At 30.7% G+C, this 20,657-nt stretch overlaps 2 protein-coding genes across 4 annotated transcripts in view; one reads left to right on the top strand and one right to left on the bottom strand.

Moving 5' to 3' along the window:
- The window catches only part of LOC130655784 (mitochondrial import inner membrane translocase subunit tim16-like), a 100,206-nt gene extending 79,799 nt beyond the window's left edge, over window positions 1-20,407 (bottom strand). The window contains exon 1 of the mRNA XM_057458582.1: window positions 20,398-20,407. The gene's annotated coding sequence lies outside the window, so the exon portion shown is untranslated. The remainder of the gene's footprint in view (window positions 1-20,397) is intronic.
- LOC130655769 (anoctamin-4-like) overlaps window positions 1-20,657 on the top strand; it is a 36,960-nt gene that overhangs the window by 1,655 nt on the left and 14,648 nt on the right. The window contains exons 1-9 of one of the 3 annotated variants that reach the window (XM_057458563.1): window positions 3,257-3,412; window positions 9,752-9,919; window positions 10,900-11,174; window positions 14,588-14,633; window positions 15,228-15,355; window positions 15,576-15,674; window positions 18,299-18,447; window positions 20,101-20,158; window positions 20,449-20,503. In XM_057458563.1, the coding sequence (XP_057314546.1) occupies window positions 9,772-9,919; window positions 10,900-11,174; window positions 14,588-14,633; window positions 15,228-15,355; window positions 15,576-15,674; window positions 18,299-18,447; window positions 20,101-20,158; window positions 20,449-20,503 (958 nt within the window). In that variant the 5' untranslated portion in view covers window positions 3,257-3,412; window positions 9,752-9,771. Of the gene's footprint in view, window positions 1-3,256; window positions 3,454-9,751; window positions 9,920-10,899; window positions 11,175-14,587; window positions 14,634-15,227; window positions 15,356-15,575; window positions 15,675-18,298; window positions 18,448-20,100; window positions 20,159-20,448; window positions 20,504-20,657 lie in introns of those variants that run through there. The other 2 variants (XM_057458564.1, XM_057458562.1) reach the window with 2 other exon arrangements.

Here is a 20,657-nt window from a genome sequence, read left to right as displayed (position 1 = left end):
GTTGCTGCAGAGCAGCCTTCGCTTAACATACCTTATTCCAGGAAATTAGGAATTAATTTCGAAATTCTGCATTGATTACATTATTAATGTGTGACATAATATACAGGACGTTAAAAAAGTTACTACTTAACTTACAATCTGTAATCAAAGTTTAAAAATCTTTTTTCTATCTATACAAAGCTCCTCCCACACACATACTTTGAAAATTAGCATAGTCCTTGCATTGTATTACGGCAAATACTCGTTATGTTTTAAGGAAAACAAAAGAAACTGGTTGTAAATGCACCCATTCTTAAAGTAAAGATAAAGATATTTCCTGATTTGCATTGTTTTAATTTTTTTTAAAGTCAGTCCCTTTTTAAATGCATTTGTGTTAATTCCCTTTGCCCTAAATTTTGTTATCGTAATTTTCCTCATTATATTTCCTGAAATAATGTGGCTAGCAAGTACAGCGTATGAGAAAAGTGAGACTTGATACCTTAGGTGAGACACCAGACTGTCATAGTTGGAACCACCCCTCACCCTTTACAAAGGTGGTGTGGGTTTGGATTTTTTTAAACTTTGCAAAAATAGGGAAGTTAAAAATTTCCCAGTAAAAGTGGGGTCAAGCAAAATAGGGGGTTGTAGTAAATAGGGTGGGGTTGCTCTATATTCCAGAGTAAGTTATTGCTTCTTAGATTAACTACTTTAACAAAGACAGATCATTATTATCTCTCATTTCTGGATTTGAACCCAAGACTTCTGGGTTCTCGGTATGACGCTTTAGCTAAAAGGTTTAATTTGGTGGATTTTATATTAATCCATTTGAAAACCAGTTCGACAGCAGGCGAATTATGTCGCTAAATGCAAAATGATTTATTGATGGGAAATACAAAAGTTTTTTGGAACTTATCTGCTGCCTTTTTTGTGCGGATCTTAAAACGCTGATGAAAATAATGTATAAAGTTATGTTACAAACTCTTAAAAGGAGATATAAGCATAGAGCTTCAAAGCTGCTCAAAAAAATGTACATTTATATAATCATATGCTTTATGTTTCGACGAATAGTTACATAGATTATTTGGTGCCCAAAGCTTTTAAGATAACGTCATCAACTGGGTTCATTTGAAAACAGGTTTGGATCGGATTTGGTAATGGTGTTAGTTGCAAGACAAATCAGGAAATCAGGTTAATAACTTATCCAAACTTGATTCCTCTGAACTAAAAAAATTTGTGTTGAGAGTTTTAAGTTCTAAGAATAAACCCTAATAAATTTCCCCATTATAAGGTTTTTATAAGAATTTTTAAGGTGTAGTTCCGAGAAATAGTCAAGGGCTCTAAAAATTTCACATTTCACAGGTTTTCTTTCTTTTAAAAGTTACATTTATTAATATATCTAAAATTATATATTTCTGCCTGTGAAAAACTATTAGAAAAAATAATTTGAGGTTGGCATTTGTAAAAAAATTTGATAAACTCGGTAAACCAAGCTTGTGGTAATTCTCAAAATTATCAACGTTAGAAAACTAGGCAGACTTATCTATATGCATTAGAGATCTTGCTGAAAGTTCTATTTTTAGTCACATTTAATGGCTATGAAAGGCAGACAACGTAGACAAATGGAATTAGCAAGAACATAATTTAATTTGCAAAAAATTTTTCTCACTATCAATTTGCTGTAACTATTTAACAATGGTTTTTGATAGGTTCCATATATATTTTAACAACAAAAACGCTTTCTGTTCTCTTTGAATATGAGTTCAAATTAATAGGGTTTTGCATTACACAACCGTTAGATGCTGTCGACAAACAGTTTTCGTCTCCGTTAATGGCAAATTGGCCGCTAGACTCGGACCCCCTCCCCTTAACGGCAAGCCCATTTCCCCTACGTTAGTTTTTGTCTCCGTTAACGGCAAATTTGCCGTTAAATAGAATTTTGCCCCCCTCCGCGCTTTACGGAACAATCTTTGTGGAGACTTATACGAACATGAGATACATTTTTTTAACAACCAATTCTAGATTATGGTGGATTTTTACTGTGGAAACATTTTCTAATTTGTTGAATTTTTTTCATTTTCCCTAAAAGAAACAAAAAAGGTGAGAAAGTGAAAACGAGGGTGCTGATAAGCCGCATACGCCGTAAAAAGAGTTCGGTGTTGCCCGAAAAAACCCGCATAATCCCGAACATACCCGAAAAAAAAAATTCACCATAAATGACTCTCGAAGAATTATTTAAAAAGTATAAAAATTAAAATGAACTAACTATATGGTAGCTAAGTTCTTAAAAGAACTGTTTTTTATGGTTTTTGATAAGATTTACTTGATAAATAACTTATATATAAACTTTATTACCTCCTTTCTCTTCAAGCGCGTTCTTTCAACTCACGTCCCCCATGTTTATGTTACAAGGTGTTGCATTTCGAGAATGTTCCGGGCAAGTTCAGACGTGTTCGGGAAAAGCGGGCAGTTTCAGCGGACAACCCGTCAATTTAATTCGAAAAGTCGCCCAAACTCGCCCTTATATATGCGGGGCGTTTGCGGCTTATCGGCACCCTCTTAAGTGAAATTCGTTTCCATTTTTATATTTTTAACGGACAATGCATGCTCCCCCCTAATGGCAAATTTGCCGTTAACGGACCGAAAACTGTTTGTCAACTGCCCCTTACAGGATGACGATAATGCTTGACCTCAAATAGAGAAGTTACTCTTAAAAGAAGAAAGGTGGGGTTCCTAATAATAATAATAATAATAATGCAGTTTTCCATTATTCTAGACCCAAAATAACAACACTGAGTCACGTCAAAGCTCATCGACGACTGACAACGTCCCACTTTTCTTGCATGCCAGTTATTAAAAAAGCTAGCTGTCTAGCTAGCTAGCTAGCTAGCTAGCTAATCTAGTCCCATGGCCACATAGTCATAAACATAATATAATAGGAAAACTATAATTACATTCCTCTATTACAAATACAACCTTAAAGTTCCTGGAATTACATGATACGTCCAGCAAAACCATTGTCAATATCATCACTGTGCATATCCACATATGCGTTGTTGTTGCTGTACGTTGGTGTGTTTGCCATGTTTGATATATTTCGGATAATTTTTGTATACAATGTCACTCCCCCGTAGCCCGTAGATAAAATATTTTAAATGTTCTAAAAACATCTTTTTGTACTCAAACTCAAAAACATCTTTTTGTTCTATTCTGCTGCAGCACTGCAGAAAAAAATTAATTTATAATAATTAATTTACACTACACACAAATGAAAAGAATACAAGGGTAACATTATAAAGACAATACCCTTTGTGAAGTGTGGTTACCTGGAGGATTCCCGTTTCGGTTGCACTGGAACTTATTGACTAATCATGTCGAGGTTGCCATGCTTAAATTTTGGCTGGGCTCAAAAAAGAACAAGCAGTAGCTTAGCCTAGTGAGTAATTTCCCCACCCTGACTGTTTTGATTTCCTGGTGGTAAGAAAAATTATTTTAGGTCTTCTGGCTAGCTGCAGCCCCGTGTATTGAAAAAATATGTCTAATAATTATGTTTGTCATATAAAAATATCTCAGACCTGGTAAAGTCTCAAAATGAGCTAGCTAGCTAAATAAATAATGGGAAAAACGTAAGTTCAAAACGTTTAGCAGCAGGCATACTGAGTCATAGCTACAAATGTATCTTAGATCACCTGCAAAATGTAGTTTTTGTACATGTGCACTGACTGGTAGATAAAAAATCGGGACCATATTCGGTAAAATGGCTATTTATAAAATGAGAGAATTGCCTTGTTTGGTGATCGCTTGTAGTACATATTTACTACATTGCCTTTTCATGTATCCTTGTCCCCGTATAAAGTAATGAAATTTACTTGGGCAGAGGCTGTTATGATTATAGGTAATAGGTGTGATCATGATTGCATTTTTGTTTACACTAAACCCCTGATTTTTAAATTGACTCATTCTTGTATATCTAACACCAAACCATAAAAGAACAAACAAATTTTTTTGAGTAAAATGAATGCCATATTTGGATTTATTAGCAAATATATATATAATAAAATAATATATAAGATTGGAAATTTGGAATATCATATGACTAAAAAACAGCATTCATTGCAATTTTAAGTTTTTATTTTTTTAAGAGTTTGAACGTGATTTTAAACTGCAGTGAACCATTTCACTGCAGTTGATTTGCGTGTCCATTTTTCATAAAATATCAAAAGTGTGGCTACTAATGAAGACAGTACTTAGTGTATAAACTTTAACAGTTTCATGTTTCCATAAATTTTGATACCGAATTCAGATATGGTTTTTATTTTTGTTGAAAACAATCAGAAAATTTCAAGCGAGAATAGACTAATGTATTCAATGATATACATCCCACAATTAATGGAATTTTTTGTTTTTTAAAATTGTGAGAATTTACCTTTTCACCTTTATTTAATTGTACAACAGATGTGTGCAGTGTGTATCAACATAAGGTTGTATTTAGTGCTTAGGTTTAAAAGCTTTCATTGTTAATGGTACCTAGTTTGTTTTTAAGCTGTTGACGTTTATTTTAAGCCACAGTTTCTAAGCTGTCCAGGTTCCACACGTATAAGCTAGGCAACAAGTAAGATCTGTCCTCAGTTTTGCAAATAGAGCTTCTGTCAAAGACTACATTGTTGATTTTCTTGTATGGATCTGCTTTCCTGAAACTGTGTTCGTGTCAGGCATTTTTAAAGCTTGACTTCAATGACTTTTGTGATATACAACTCCACTGAAAAATCTATCATGCCTTTAAACAGTACATCATAAGGGTTGCCCTAACCTTCAATTTGCAAATTACAATTGTACAATTTAAAATTTATTGCATATTTGGTGCAGCAACATCAATACACTATGTAACACAAGGAAACTTTAAAAGATAAAAATGCATCACCAAGTGAAGTGATTATTCACAAATGAATGTCTGAAATAATATTTGGCAGATTTCAGTGTCTTGGGAAACTTCCTTGAGAAATCTCACAAAGCAAATATTTTGGAGGCAAATAGCTGAGAAAGAATAGTATGAAGATATATTTGTTTATCGTATTTATATGTAATGAAATTCTAAGTACTGCTCAATGTCATTATTTCATATCAAATTTGTGTTACTGTTTTGAAATAAATTTGAATGAATGGCCAGCGATCGAGGCATGGTCGAATTTAAGTGGAAACTAATTTAATAAAAATGCCATCAATCGATTTTGATCGATTCGACCACATTTGTTTGAGTGGAAACCCGAGTGTCAGTCAATAGGACATATACTATAAGTTGTTCTAGTGGCATAAGTAAGGGGTCATCTACAAAATTCGTAGCAATTCGTATAAAAAAAATTCGTATATGCTATACGAATTTTCTTTTGCCATACAGTAATTAAATTCGTATGAAATTTTTCTAAATTCGTATAAAATTCGTATGAGTTTTAAATTAAATTCGTATGAGTTTTAAATTAAATTCGTATGAGTTTTAAATTAAATTCGTATGAGTTTTAAATTAAATTCGTATGAGTTAAATTCGTACGAGTTTAACAAAAAATTCGTATGAGATTTTAATTAGATGCGTATAGTTTTAAAAAAAAGAAAATCGTTTGACATTGTATTAAATTCGTATATGAGTTTCAAAATAAAATATTTTTTAGATCGCATTTTAAAAGTTTAAAAACGAAAAACGGCGATAGAAATGTTTTTTTAGATTGCATTTTAAAAGTTTTAAAACGAAAAACGGCGATAGAAATGTTTTTTTTAGATCGCATGTTAAAAGTTGAAAAACGAAAAACGGCGATAGAAATGTTTTTTTTAGATCGCATTTTCAAAAGTTTAAAAACGAAAAACGGCGATAGAAATGTTTTTTTAGATCGCATGTTAAAAGTTGAAAAACGAAAAACGGCGATAGAAATATTTTTTTAGATCGCATTTAAAAAGTTTAAAAACGAAAAACGGCGATAGAAATGTTTTTTTAGATCGCATTTTCAAAAGTTTTAAAACGAAAAACGGCGATAGAAATGTTTTTTTTTAGATCGCACGTTAAAAGTTGAAAAACGAAAAACGGCGATAGAAATGTTTTTTTAGATCGCATGTTAAAAGTTGAAAAACGAAAAACGGCGATAGAAATGTTTTTTTAGATCGCATTTTAAAAAGTTTAAAAACGAAACACGGCGATAGAAATGTTTTTTTAGATCGCATTTTAAAAGTTGAAAAACGAAAAACGGCGATAGAAATGTTTTTTTAGATCGCATTTTTAAAGTTTAAAAACGAAAAACGGCGATAGAAGTGTTTTTTTTAGATCGCATTTTCAAAAGTTTAAAAACGAAAAACGGCGATAGAAATGTTTTTTTAGATCGCATGTTAAAAGTTGAAAAACGAAAAACAGCGATAGAAATGTTTTTTTAGATCGCATTTTCAAAAGTTTAAAAACGAAAAACGGCGATAGAAATGTTTTTTTAGATCGCATGTTAAAAGTTGAAAAACGAAAAACGGCGATAGAAATATTTTTTTAGATCGCATTTAAAAAGTTTAAAAACGAAAAACGGCGATAGAAATGTTTTTTTAGATCGCATTTTCAAAAGTTTTAAAACGAAAAACGGCGATAGAAATGTTTTTTTTTAGATCGCACGTTAAAAGTTGAAAAACGAAAAACGGCGATAGAAATGTTTTTTTAGATCGCATGTTAAAAGTTGAAAAACGAAAAACGGCGATAGAAATGTTTTTTTAGATCGCATTTTAAAAAGTTTAAAAACGAAACACGGCGATAGAAATGTTTTTTTAGATCGCATTTTTAAAGTTTAAAAACGAAAAACGGCGATAGAAGTGTTTTTTTAGATCGCATTTTAAAAAGTTAAAAAACGAAACACGGCGATAGAAATGTTTTTTTAGATCGCATTTTAAAAGTTTAAAAACGAAAAATGGCGATAAAAGTGTTTTTTTTAGATCGCATTTTAAAAGTGTAAAAACGAAATATAATTCGTATGAAAATTCGTATAAAAGAGAATATAATTCGAATGACAATTCGTATGAAAGAGAATATAATTCGTATGACAATTCGTATGAAAATCGTATAAAAGAGAATATAATTCGTATGACAATTCGTATGAAAATCGTATAAAATTCGTATTAGATTTTTTAAAAATCGTATAACTATTTAACACTATACGAATTGTATACGATTTTTATACGAATTAAAAGCAATTAAATTCGTATATATTCGTATAAAATATCATACGAAATTTGTAGACGACCCCTAAATGTAAGATGTTTATAGTGCCGTTGCAAGTATTGTTTTGCCATCGCAAATCAAATTCACAGGTAAATTCTGAATTCTCTGATTAATTTTGATAGTGTGTACAGCAGAAGAAAAAACTAGGAAATTAAGGTCTCTAAATTTTTTACCAATCAATATCATCAAAAAGTATATAAAAAATTAATTCTTATCATAATTATCGTGCATCAGTGTGATAAGCTGAATATACATAAACATATTTCCTAAACAAAATTGTTGTCCCCATTTACTGTTTGTTTATGCGTCAAGACTTGCTGCATTCAGACATATATTTGTAGAGTTGTAACAAGTAAATTGAGAGGCCTAAAATTAGCAGACAAGCACCATTGTGGCATCATTTTTTATTTTAATCAGTTCAGGAAACACATTGATAAATTTTAAATGCATCTCAGGGAGCAATTTAATGACTGACTTTAATTTGTGTTTTTATTATTATTTTTACTTTTTTTTGTGTGTTTTATTTCCCTGCATTGTATGAGCAATTATTGGCTAGTAATAATTGAAAAAAATAGTTAATAAGGTGATATTGGCTTTTAAAAACACTTTTTTAATATCCAAAGATTTAAAAAACAAGATTTGCAATTTGTGACCTTTTAATTTCTTAATTCAATTATTACATATAAATTTACCAACTGAAATGTTATTTGCTGTAAATATGACATCATAAATTATGCATAAAAAATTAAGAAAACATATATAACATAAATCTTGTTTTCTTTAGGAGTTTCACAATTTTTTTTATTTTAGGACACCCATTTGTCCATGTACCAGGCAATTGTTCTACCTATAATATGAAAACAAAAGTAGTTAGGTGGAAATTCCTTGACTTAACGAGGTCAGTTAATTTTGTCATGGTATAAATAGGCGGTTTTGATGAATATGATTGTTTCCATAGCAACCATGTTGATGCACAGAAACTAGATAGCCAGCTCTGTAAGATACAACATATAAATTAATAAAATTTTATTGTTTTTTGTGGATAGTTTTGTTCAGATGATTCTCAATATGATTTTTTGTGTTTTTTGTATATATTCTATTTTTTTTTATTTTTATTAACAGGCATTTGTTGAAACTTGCAGGAGTACTTAAAAATCATTAGCTTTTTGTTTTTGTCTCTGTATTTTTCATTTTTTATATTTTTCATTTATAAATCAATTTAAATTGTGGAAATAACTAAAGAATTTTAGAAAGTTTTCATACTCAAATTTTGTATAATGTCAGAAACCACTATTGTACGGTCTTTTCTTTTACATAGTTCAAGTTGATGGATTTGTTGCATAGGAATATGATTTCAGATCTAACACAATTTGGAAGAAAGTCATTATACCACTTTCATCTCATGGTAGCATGGCAAACAAATATCAGCTAAAAGTGATGTGTGTGTGCTGATGCTATTTATTATCGAATACTATAGTTGATAAGGCCCATAGAAAAATCCACTCAGGCAAAAGATCAATGGAAAAATAGGTTTACTTAGATATTTTGCTGATGTCAGCAGTGCGTATTCAAAAACAATTGGGGAAATTTAGTTTATTTGTTCCCCGTAATGTGTAGAGGTTGAAACGCTGATTGAAATAATGCACAGGACTATATGTTTTCTACAAAAGGCTAGGGAGATATAAAGGTTGAAAAAAATTTGGCAAGAGCTGTCAAAACACAAGACATTTAAAAGTTTAAAGGTTTTGTGATGATGTTTTCAACCCATCCAATCTGAAACGGATTTGGGGACCAAGGTGTGGGAAACGTACCTAAATTGGTCCCAGATATACACGCAATGAAAAATGAGTGACGTTTCCAAGTTATTTGGCCTCAATGTTTTAAGTGCATTGTAATGGCTTCTTTAATTTTGCCTGTTACAGACACACACACTCTCCGTATTATCATATAGATACACCTTTTGATATTCTTGGGGCAACTCATTCTCTCATTGAGTGTTTTTTCACCTAAAAGAGCAATAAATCAATAAATTGAAATGCATAGCCCAATGTGAAACTCATTAAAAATTGTCAATTTTAGGCAAATTCACAAATATTTACTCTACACTGTTAATGTTTTTTGTGTTAAAACTGCAATTACATCCAGACAATAGTAATTTCGATAGTTACAGGCCTATCAATAAGGGGAGAACGATTGCTCTTGCTCCTGCAAATGCTCCTCCAATTCCACAAAATTTTGTCTGGTTGAGCAATATAAATTCATCATAAATTCATTCTTATTGTTTGCATTAAAAAGAACTAAAATATATAAAAAAGATTTTGTAGTAAAATATGCATTTATAAACTTATTCTATTTATTCAGATTGCTCGCCCAATGTAAATTATTGTAACTTTGGTTGAGTGTTTTATTGCTTGAGTGTTATTTTTTTATTTATAGGCTTGAGTTATATGGTTTCCATGTACTGTGAGTTAGAGATTTCCACTCTGGGCAGGTGTAAATAAAAGTATTGCTTAAAACAGCAGATTTAATTTTTTTTAGGACAAAAGTATCATATTAAGATGAGCAACCAGAATGAAAATGGATCTGCTCCATTAATGGTGGGTTTTTCAAAAACAAAATTATATCCAGCACCAACAGGTTATGACTATGGAGCTACAGACAACTCCTACGCAATGACTGGTACGAATCCACCATATCCTTCAACAGGTAAAAGAAAGTGTTCTGTTTTGGTTAAAATATACTTTTAATTATATTCTGCCTCATACATACCTCAATTCTCTTTCTCTGCCACATTTGTTTGTTGTCAATCGAATAAGCACTTATTCTTAGTGCCTAGTCTGAAATCTTGAAAATATTATTGACAAGGTGATACATTATAATATGGAAATTTGTTAGCATAAAAAAGACTTCACAATTATGTGAAAGAGAAGCGTCAAGCGACAACCCCTAATCCTGTTTATTTATTAGTATATTTAAATTCATGTTTCTGCTTGTAAAAAACTATTAGAGAAAATCATTTGAAGTTGACAATTCCGAAAAGATCAAAAGAACTCGGTAAACTAAGCTTGTGGCAATTTTCAAAATTAACAATGATAGAAAATTAGAGAGATTTTTCTTATGCATTAGAGATCTTAAAGATAAGAAGGGTTGATTTCCTAATCTTATAACCAAGGTATAGTACGTCATTTCTGATTTGGAATAATTAAAATCAAAATGAAATTGATCACAAACATCGCATAAATTAGCAAAAACTTTTGTTACGTTAATAGTAGTAGCAGTATATTATTCCATAAATTCCTTGCAATAATCTTCCTTTTGAATTTTCGGATGTAAACAACACCTTCCTTACAATCAATGTCTTACTTTATGACTATCCAGTTATTTTTGACGGCAAAACTCTAATCCTGAACCAACTTCTATTTTCGGCTATATTCACAGAGGGCCAGTGATATTATCTAACTCTTTGTTTTACATGACAAAAGGTACATCTTATAAACATTTTGCACATTGTACAACATAACTACTACCTCCTATTTTAACCAAGACACCAGAAAAGTCATTGTTACAAGTGAAATACATTTAAATTTTATCAAATCAGAAATAATAACAAATTTAGACCAATTGCTTGTTGAATTTTCATCTAATGCTGAATTGCCTAAATATTGTTATTATTATTTTTGCTTCAGCCTTTGAAAACACAGATCCTACTCTCAACCCAGGATATTCACAACCTGTAGCATATGATTATAATCCGAATCCATCCTATCAAGCACCAAATCCACCTTATCCAGCTAACCCAATGCCTTCAGCAGTGGTATCTCCACCACAAAGTCATATAGGTTTTGAGGGTGTGGCACCAGAAGATGATCAGCCAAGGGAACATGTTAGAAGTCCAAAAAGACCAGAGGCTGTTACAAAATACTCCAGAGCAAGTAAACGTGTAGATATGCGAGAACAAGAGGTAACTGTTGGAAATGTAATGTACATAGATGATAGTGTACATGTTACGTTAATGCAAAACTCCAAAAAATTTACCAATTACATGCTGTGCCACAAATTAACTTTTAAGTGAAAGAAAAAAGGTTATAAATCGTAAAACCGACAATGGTAACTACTATAATAACAAATCAATTATTATATTTCACTTTAAGTATCTGTATATGTTCCTAGCAACATTTTTACAGAATTTTCATGAATGTATGCAGTGGGAATAAGTAGTTTTTAGATCACATTAAGAGTAAGATCTTTAAAAATATTTTGTGTACTATAGTAGGAACAGCATTTTATAACCTTGTTTAAACTTCTTGGAACTTAAGAAATTAACAAACAATATTTTTTTATGTTTTGTTTCTTTTTTCCACAACGCTACCAAAATTTAATGATGAATTTTATTGTGATGAGATAGTGCTAAATATAATAAATATACATACTGGAAACATTCGATAACAAAATGTTATGTGAAAACACCTAATTTTTATTACTCTACAAATATTTTTAATATCACAATATTTTTAGTTTTTTCTTATCATGGTAGCTCTTAAATTAAAAATTGAATAAGAGTCAGTGTGGTCGTCAAAATTAACACTGCCGTCACAACCTTTTATTCAACAGCTGTGCCTGAATTAGGAATTATATGTTGGTTGGCCAGCTTAAACATTTTAAATATAGTGTGCCCTTATATTTATGAAATACTTGTTACAAAGTTTTACGTATAGGTTACCTTACCCTGACTGTGCTGGTTGGTAAGGGATCGTCTCAAAATGTTTGTATGTTTTTTTCGTATAATTATACAAACGCTACAAAGTACTTCGTTTTATTAAACGAATGTCATACGAAGTGCTTCGTTTAAAATAAAAAATGTAAACGAAGTTTATACGAACATTTTTAATATATGATACGAACTTAAACAAAGTTTTTTTATCATACAAAATGAAACAAGATGCAGGCGCTGCATAAACTATCTCACTATTAAAAATACACAACTATGAAACATCCACAATGCGACCCAATTCTACAATTTCTGCTAACAAAAATACAGCCTATCATCCATGGTTAAAAGTCGCGCGATTGAAACGTTTATGGTCTTAAACGGCATTTAGGTGACAAAAATCAAAATTTTAATGTCACCATGTTCAGCATACGTTTTTTGTTAACTTTGCCAAATTTTGTCGAAAATAAAGTAGTTTTAATTTCGGACCAATTTTGGCCTAAAATGACATTTAGGTGACAAAAATCAAAATTTTAATGTCACCATCATGTTCAGCATACGTTTTTTGTTAACTTTGCCAAATTTTGTCTAAAATAAAGTAGTTTTAATTTTTGGACCAATTTTGGCCTAAAATGACATTTAGGTGACAAAAATCAAAATTATGATGTCACTATTATGTTCAGCATACCTTTTTTGTTAACTGTGTCAAATTTTGTCGAAAACAAATACCAATTTTGGCCTGAAACGTCATTTAGATGACTTCCAAGTACTTATAGAGTTTAGGTACGAAGTTTAAATCTGTGACGTTGCAATTGACCATTTGGGACATTTAGTTAGTTACGAGTTGGAAACCTATCCTCGCAGGCGAGATAGTAAAAATAAAAAAAAAAAAAAATAGTTACCAAGATGAGATTCGAACACACGACTACTCTCGTGTCGGTGCTCTGAGAGCCAAAAATTTCCATTTTGGGACGGACAGCTGTATTTGAATACTCCTCGCAGGCGAGATAGTAATGATACGAACTTTGAATGAAATAAATTGCTATACAATCTTGAAACGAACTTCAAAAGTGCCGGCGTAATTGCGCATAATTATTTCAATACGAAACCAGAAACAAAAGAATTAAACGAATTTTTTTTAAAATAAGAAAAGAAATGATACAAACTTTACAAAAACCCAGAAAAAAAAGAAGTAAAATCTACAAGGTTGACTTCTTTGAAAAGACTAGCAAAATTGCATATTCATAGGTTTAATCTACACAATCTAACCGCTTATGATTTGTAAACGATATACGGTGATCTTTTCGTTTTCTACGATCCCGTTTTAATGATTTTTTAACGATCTACGGCAATCTTTTTATTTTCTACGATGCCGTTTTATGATTTTTAAACGATCTATGGCGATCTTTTCGTTTTCTACGATGCCGTTTTTATGATTTTTAAACGATATACGCCAATCTATTCGTTTTCTACAATCCTGTTTTCATGATTTTTAAACGATCTACGGCGATCTCTTCGTTTTTTACGACGCCGTTTTTATGATTTTTGAACGATCTACGGCGATCTTTTCCTTTTCTACGATCCTGTTTTCATGATTTTTAAACGATCTCCGGCGATCTCTTAGCTTCTACAATGCCGTTTTCATGATTTTTAAACGATCTACGGCGATCTTTTCGCTTTCTACGATGTCATGGAGATGATCCCTAAAGATCTTAGATAATAAATCCAATTAAAATAAACGAAGTTCGTCTAACGAAACGAACTTTATAATTGTTGAAAAATTTCAATATAAAGACTATAGATAATAGTCCAATTATAATAAACAAGCTTCGTATTAGCAAATTATTTTTTATTAAAAAATGATACGAACTACATACAAAGTTTATTTTAAATAATACGAACTTTATACGAACTTGTAATTTTGATGATACGAAAAAGTTCGTATTAAAAATAAAATGATACGAAAGATTTAATAAATTGATACAAAGTTTTTGATACGAATTATACGAACATTTTGAGATGGTCCCTAAAAAAGCTTTCACGACGGCGTTTGCAACACGGCATAACTTTTACCCAAAGAGCAACCAAAATTATGGCTATAAATGTAGACAAATAACATTACCGGATAATCATTAAAACATAGCTACATACATACAGACTCGAAAATCAAGTTACAGTAAATCCAAAATCTCGAATCACTCTGCCAAAAAAGCAGCAGGAAATGAATTTCAATCTAGCGGTTTTAATATAAGCATTCATTGGCACAATTAGCAACTAGCAAAACAGTGTCAAATTTGTGTGTGGAACTTTCTTCTGACTTTGGTTAAAAAACGTTTAAAAATTCTGTATATGGTTATTTAAATGTTTTGTTTTGAAAAATTGAAACAATGGAATTTAAGTCAAATGTTTTCTTTTTTTAACAAAAATAATCCTGGTTCCTACAAACCAAAACAAAATAACTATCAGTTAATAAAACTGTTTCATCTATCTCTTCCAAGAAATTATTATTATTATTATTATTCCAAATATTTCTGAAGGATATAGCCATATAGAAACACTGAATTAGCATATTGACCTTGCAAGCTATATTAATGGCCATTGGTAATATTTCTCGGTATAGATAGACAAAACAGTTTATATTATATTAATATAAACAATCTTTTTAGGGAAAAATTTTGAAGACAACTTTTCGAGATGGGAAGAGGGTTGTTGGTTAGTATATTATTTTACAAAAATGGTGCATAAAATTGTTTTCTGTGTGATCAATTCAACATAATAATTATGTATCAGGGGAAAAAATTTGTTTAAAACGTTAAAAAGTTTTTAAGCAATTTTACATACAAACTTTTACAAATGGTACATTTCAGAATTGATTTTAGAAATATAATTACCAGAATCCATGAAAGACTCTGCTCCAGTCAAAATATTAGCTAAATATAAATATGCAAAGGATAGAATTTTCTTGTAACAAATCATAGTAAAAAAAATTTGATCATATTGAAGTTCTTTGACCTTTGATCTTATGTAACACACAAAGTTATTTTTCAAGAACTTAGTTAAAAAATTATTTTACTTGATTGCAAAAATTATTCTTAGCATCAATTTGTCAACATATAAAACCAATAAAAGATATAGGAAGTTCAGATAATTGCAAACATTTGACACACACCATTTGTATAAACTGCAATATTCCTAAGCATAGTGTGGATTCATCATCCTTAATATATATTTTGTCAAGTAAATATTGCTTAGAGCTTAAAAAAAAATTATCAGTTTTAATTTTATCATGTTTGTCACAAAATTTAGATTATGTACTTGCCTATGAACCAAATGAAAGTGATGAAGCAAGGCGAAAAAACCGTGCTGGTAAACGTGAATTATTTGAGAAGAATCTAAAGCGAATCGGACTAGAGCTGGAAAGGGAGGATATTGAGGTTTGTTGTTAAAGTATTATATTCTAAGCCAGGGCTCTAGAAACGTGTAGTGATAATTATAAAGTTATACAGAAGGCTTTGCCTGAAGTCTTGATTTTGCATTATCAATTGACACAATCAACGTATCTTTCGGTTAATTAATTTGCAGTAAAGAAGTATTTAAATAAGAGCACCTGACATTCGTTTAAGCTAACATAGCTTGTTATTGTTGTAATTTTAGAATTCAGCTGATGGAAAAACAGTGTTTGTTAAGATTCATATACCATGGAATTTGATGTGCAAAGGTGCAGAGGAGCTGAGAATGAAAATGCCCCTTAAGGTGGAAATTTATTTTATATGTAAATTTTAAAAGTGCTTGAATCTTTTACTTTTATGTTCCAAGAAAAAGTTTCAGCCTATTAGTACCTTGCGGTCCCATAAATGCTACAAAGTAAATCATATATGTTTCAGTTTGCACCATCATATAATACTCTTTAAAAAAATTTAGATACTTACGAGTCATGATCTATGCGAAACTCTAATCACAAATCTTTCTCCTATAGACTAGTACGATCATGAAGTTAAAAAAAGACTTGTGCATGTATAGATATAAAGTGTGAAAGTTTCTTTTTGTATTTTCTTCAATTTATGATATCCAATTTTATCTTGGCAGTCAAAAGTGCAGTGTGAAGTCATTGCATGTGTACTATTTATTCAAACTAGTTGAATGCCCTATAAAAAAATCTACTTCATTAGGGAAAAGTTGTAAAGATAATGTAGGTATAAAAATATGTTTTAACACCAGCAAAGTCCAGTCCATATAAAAAACGGATTTTTTTTTCACACGTTTCTTACACTGTTCCTACTATTACTGTACCTAAAGGATTTTTACTGACATCATTAACCCAGCATATTTAAAACACTTGAGAATTCTCTCAATTGGGGTTCTCAGTGGTCCCTAGTTACCCACGGAAGTCAATTATTTCCTCTAATTTCCAAAACAGTGATGTCAGTCTATTTTATGGTAATGACGTCAAAACAATATGTCTAGTTGGATTGGGCTATATCAACTTGTCCTGTTATGAACAGTTAGAACATAATAATATATATATGATTTTCACTGGTCTTCTATAATTTAGCAGTCAAAACTAGAAGGTAAGGAAAAGGTTTTTTTTTGTCTGTCTGTCTGTCTTTCTGTCCTGGGAGATCAATAATGCTTGTAAAAGATGACGTGACGATACTCTTGACTTACTCTATAGTAATGGTAGATAGGTGTCCTTATTTGTTTGATCAGACCATCTCTTATTAGGCCTTCCAATTCAATAAAATAAATGTTTTAATTTTCTCATGTGTTGAAATTGGAGTAAACCTTTAGTACTTATGATATCACACAAGTGTTATCAGACAGAATCCATCACATGTTGGGTTTTTTCCATAACATGACCTGATTTTGATTTCTATCTCTTTAGTGTTGTAGCAGCCTGTTGCTATTGTCAAATTGTTATTTGTAAAATAGTTTAATAGTTTTATAAAATTGGCTCGTAGTTAATGTAGTTTTGCATTTGTTTTAGTTGAAGGTTGAAATTCCATCAAAAGTGGTTATATACAAACGAGTACAAAACAGTTATTTTATATTGAACAGATATTTTGATGTTGAAGATATTGTCATAGTAAAGGTAGACAGATTTTTGGAAAGATTTAAGAGTAGTACACAAATAGAAGTTGAGTAGTTTTGCAGATGCGATAAATAAATATCTTTGGTAGCTGATGCTTTCTCAACAACCAGTCCAAAAAAGAATTAATGTCAAAACGCAATTTTGGCTAAAATGAGAGTTTAAATGAGTTAAAATTTAATAGAATTGTCACAATTTATATTCTCTTGATGCCTGTTAATGCTCCTTTACTGTTATTATAGTTCAAGTGGGGTTTAATTCCTTTTTTTTTTTAAAAAAAAAGTAAAAATCACTCAGTTTAACTAAATGAAGGGTTCTAAAATTCCTCTTCTTCTTTTTTTTAAAGAAAGTTTCAATTAAAAATTTTTTTAAATTAGTTTTTGTCTTTAGGCAGGTTTTTTAATTTGCTCTATCTAATTAATTATAGTTTTTCCCTCCTGTTGTAAAGCTATGAAATGAAGAATAAGTTGATTGTTAGCAATGCCTTGAAAAATCAAACCAAATCAAAAATCATTTCACGTTGATTCTTATTTAAGCATTGCAGAATTGTGCAGACTAGGATGTAATTGGCACAATCGTTTTGTTATTAACTAAAAAAATTTTTTGTTGTTCTTTCCGTTCATAGATATGTTCCTACACATTCAGTTTTAACAAACATGTTATATACAGTAATGAAATGTATAGTTTATTTTATTGGTGTAAAAGGGAACCCGAGGTATAAAATGATGTTGAACTTATATTATAGAGCTTAAAAAGTTGGTTGGTCGTTTTCAAGATTTTCACATCAAGAATTTCAGATTTAATTATGTTGCATAAATTATGATGTTATATTTAAGAAATAACAAATTTTGATATTTTTTGTCATCAGTAATTTTAGACCAGTTAAAGGATTGATTTAAACTTTATAGATGCATAGATATTTTTAGGATAAATTGATTAACATAAATTTTTTTGCCAAAATAATACTTGTTTGCTTGTCCTAGGCCTCTTAATTTTTTTACTGATAACCCAATAAATGGGATTAAATCAAGACCTGCTATACTTAATATGATGCTGATTTAAAAATGTAAAAAATAACATACTGACCTGTCAATAAAAAGTCTTGAAGAACCTCCACCTTCTAGTACTTTTTTTAGGCTTAGCTACTAAGAATTAGAAGTCCAACATGCCCTAGCATGTTAAAAATGTTATTCTAATATAGCAACCGTATATTCTTTAGTCTGTTTAAAATTGGAATCCTTCATATTATTATTTCATTGCTTGTGCAACATTTCTTTACTAAATTCTTCAGGAAGAAGATCTAGATGCTCGAACATTTTCTGAAAAGTTGACAGAAGCCATTTGTTGTTGCTGCACGAATCCATTTGAATTGGATGAGCATGACATACCTGAGCTATTAAATTGTTACACTTGTGAGTTTCGCAGAGATAGAATGGATAAGTAAGTTTCATTATAGTGTTTAAAGCAGGAATATGCTACTCAATGTTTTTTTTGTAAGTCAAGAAGTTACAAATATTTATACACGTAATAAATTGTGGCATGTGTTTACAGCCAGGACTGTTGTGTAATGAATGATCACTTAATTGATCTTGGATGATTGTAGTATTTTCATTTAAATACTTTAAATATTTTTATAAAATTTAATATTTACCGTATTTTCCGGTATATAACCGGCACATCGTATAACCCGCAGGTCAGCTTTTTTAGGGAGTTATAAACTAGATGCTATCAGATAGCCCACTCCTTCGTATAACCCGCATAAAATTTCAATCAACCTGTTTTACTTACCTGCACCTTTGCATAACCTGCATCGTGTTAAAAAAAAGAATTAGCGTATTTTTACTTACCCTAATCATTTTATAAACATGTGCATGTGTTCTGTTTTTTCATGCTGGAGACAAGTGGGGGACGTTTAAACTCGTGAACCCCAAACACGAGAACCGAGTGTATGAACTAGCGACTCTCTCAGTCTTAACTTCCTTGTCTCTGATTGCCGAAATAATAATGAATTAAAATTAATTTGACAAGTGGATCTTCTGCTAATGCCGACAGTACTAAATCAGACAACGCTGTTTTCTTTTTATTTGTAGACATAAGTTTCAGCCAATAATAACTCTTGCTCCCTGCGATTAAACAAACAAACAAAAAAAACCATTCTATCAGGTTATAAACCTAAAGTAAAATCTCTGTTTTTTATGTATATTTAAGTTTTTATGGCATAAAAATAAACAACATAATAATTATCACGGATTGTCTGTAACAGCGATGTACGGAACGTTCTTCTCTATTTATATCTCAGCAATCACACTGTGTATGATAAAATGAATGGTGGCAATAAGGAGGAGATAGTTGCGTGTGTCTAATTAATTGTATATTATATTTATTTTTGATATTTTTAGCGGCGACCTGTTGCTCGAAGGTAGCGAAGATAAAAAAGAATATTATTATCTATACTTTAATTTTAACATTTTTCAATATTTTTAACAGGAATTAATAATTAAGTCCTGGTCACTAGGTAGTGAAATACCTGTCAATTAAATCTAAAAATGATACCTGCTATATTGCTCTATTACCAGAAGCAAATCATTTCAATGTGCTCAATGTGATTGTAAATATATAAATAGATTAGAATTACATTCAACGCAAAAGAAAAATGATCTCCAGAATTGTGTTTCAGAGAGAGCTCGTAATATTAGCCATGGCAAGCAATAGAAAGGTAAAGAAAGCAATTTCACTGTGCGAAAAAAAATTAGATCACGTAGTTGAAGTAAGATTATGTAGATATAGGATTGCGCATGCAGTTATATTTATGTACGCATTTTATCCCGTTGGTACTATTTTCTTCATTGAATGTATAAACTTTAAATCTCACAATAAATGACAGAAAATATAAAACTTATCACATAACCCGCACCACATTATAACTCGCACCAACGGTGGAAGTCGTAAGAATCAACTTATACCCCGCGGGTTATATACCGGAAAATACGGTACGATTTGATACACATTGCATTATCAACATTTGTAATTTAATACAAATATTGTTATATGTTTGGAAACATGTTACTTTAATATCAATTTCTCTTTGTTTAGGTACATATTTCCTGAGAACAAGGAAGATTTTTTTTCAAGTGCACAAAGAAGTCGAGTTGTATGTTTAATTTTCATGTGTCAAACTCTATTAAAATACATGGAAATTTAAAAAGCTTTTTTATGGCTTTTTTTCATTAACTAGTAAAATTTTCTAAGAACAGTGTTTTAATTAATCCTGTTGTATTTGCAATTTAAACTGATACTGACTACTGAACAGCTAGATTGGCATTGTTAAACCCAGACATTATCCATGACCTCTTGCATAGTTTTTTTTGTCTACAAATCCTTATTAAAATTTAAACTCAGATTATCAAAATTTAATTATTATTCAAAATCAATTGAATTTAGGTACATCGTATATTAATGAGGTGCCGGTATGATGATCGTAAACACCACCAAATGGGTAAGAGATACATTTTTCGATATATATGTTACTTTGTCTTCTCTCATCAATGGCCACTTGATAACTATTTTGTTATAATAAGTATTATCTTCACGAGTACCTGTTAAAAATTAGTGGATGGGATTTGCATCTTTTAGAGCTTTATCATTGATTT

The sequence above is a fragment of the Hydractinia symbiolongicarpus genome, chromosome 8 (genome assembly GCF_029227915.1).
Source record: "Hydractinia symbiolongicarpus strain clone_291-10 chromosome 8, HSymV2.1, whole genome shotgun sequence".
Classification (NCBI taxonomy): domain Eukaryota; kingdom Metazoa; phylum Cnidaria; class Hydrozoa; order Anthoathecata; family Hydractiniidae; genus Hydractinia; species Hydractinia symbiolongicarpus.
This window is presented reverse-complemented; position numbering and strand designations above follow the sequence as displayed.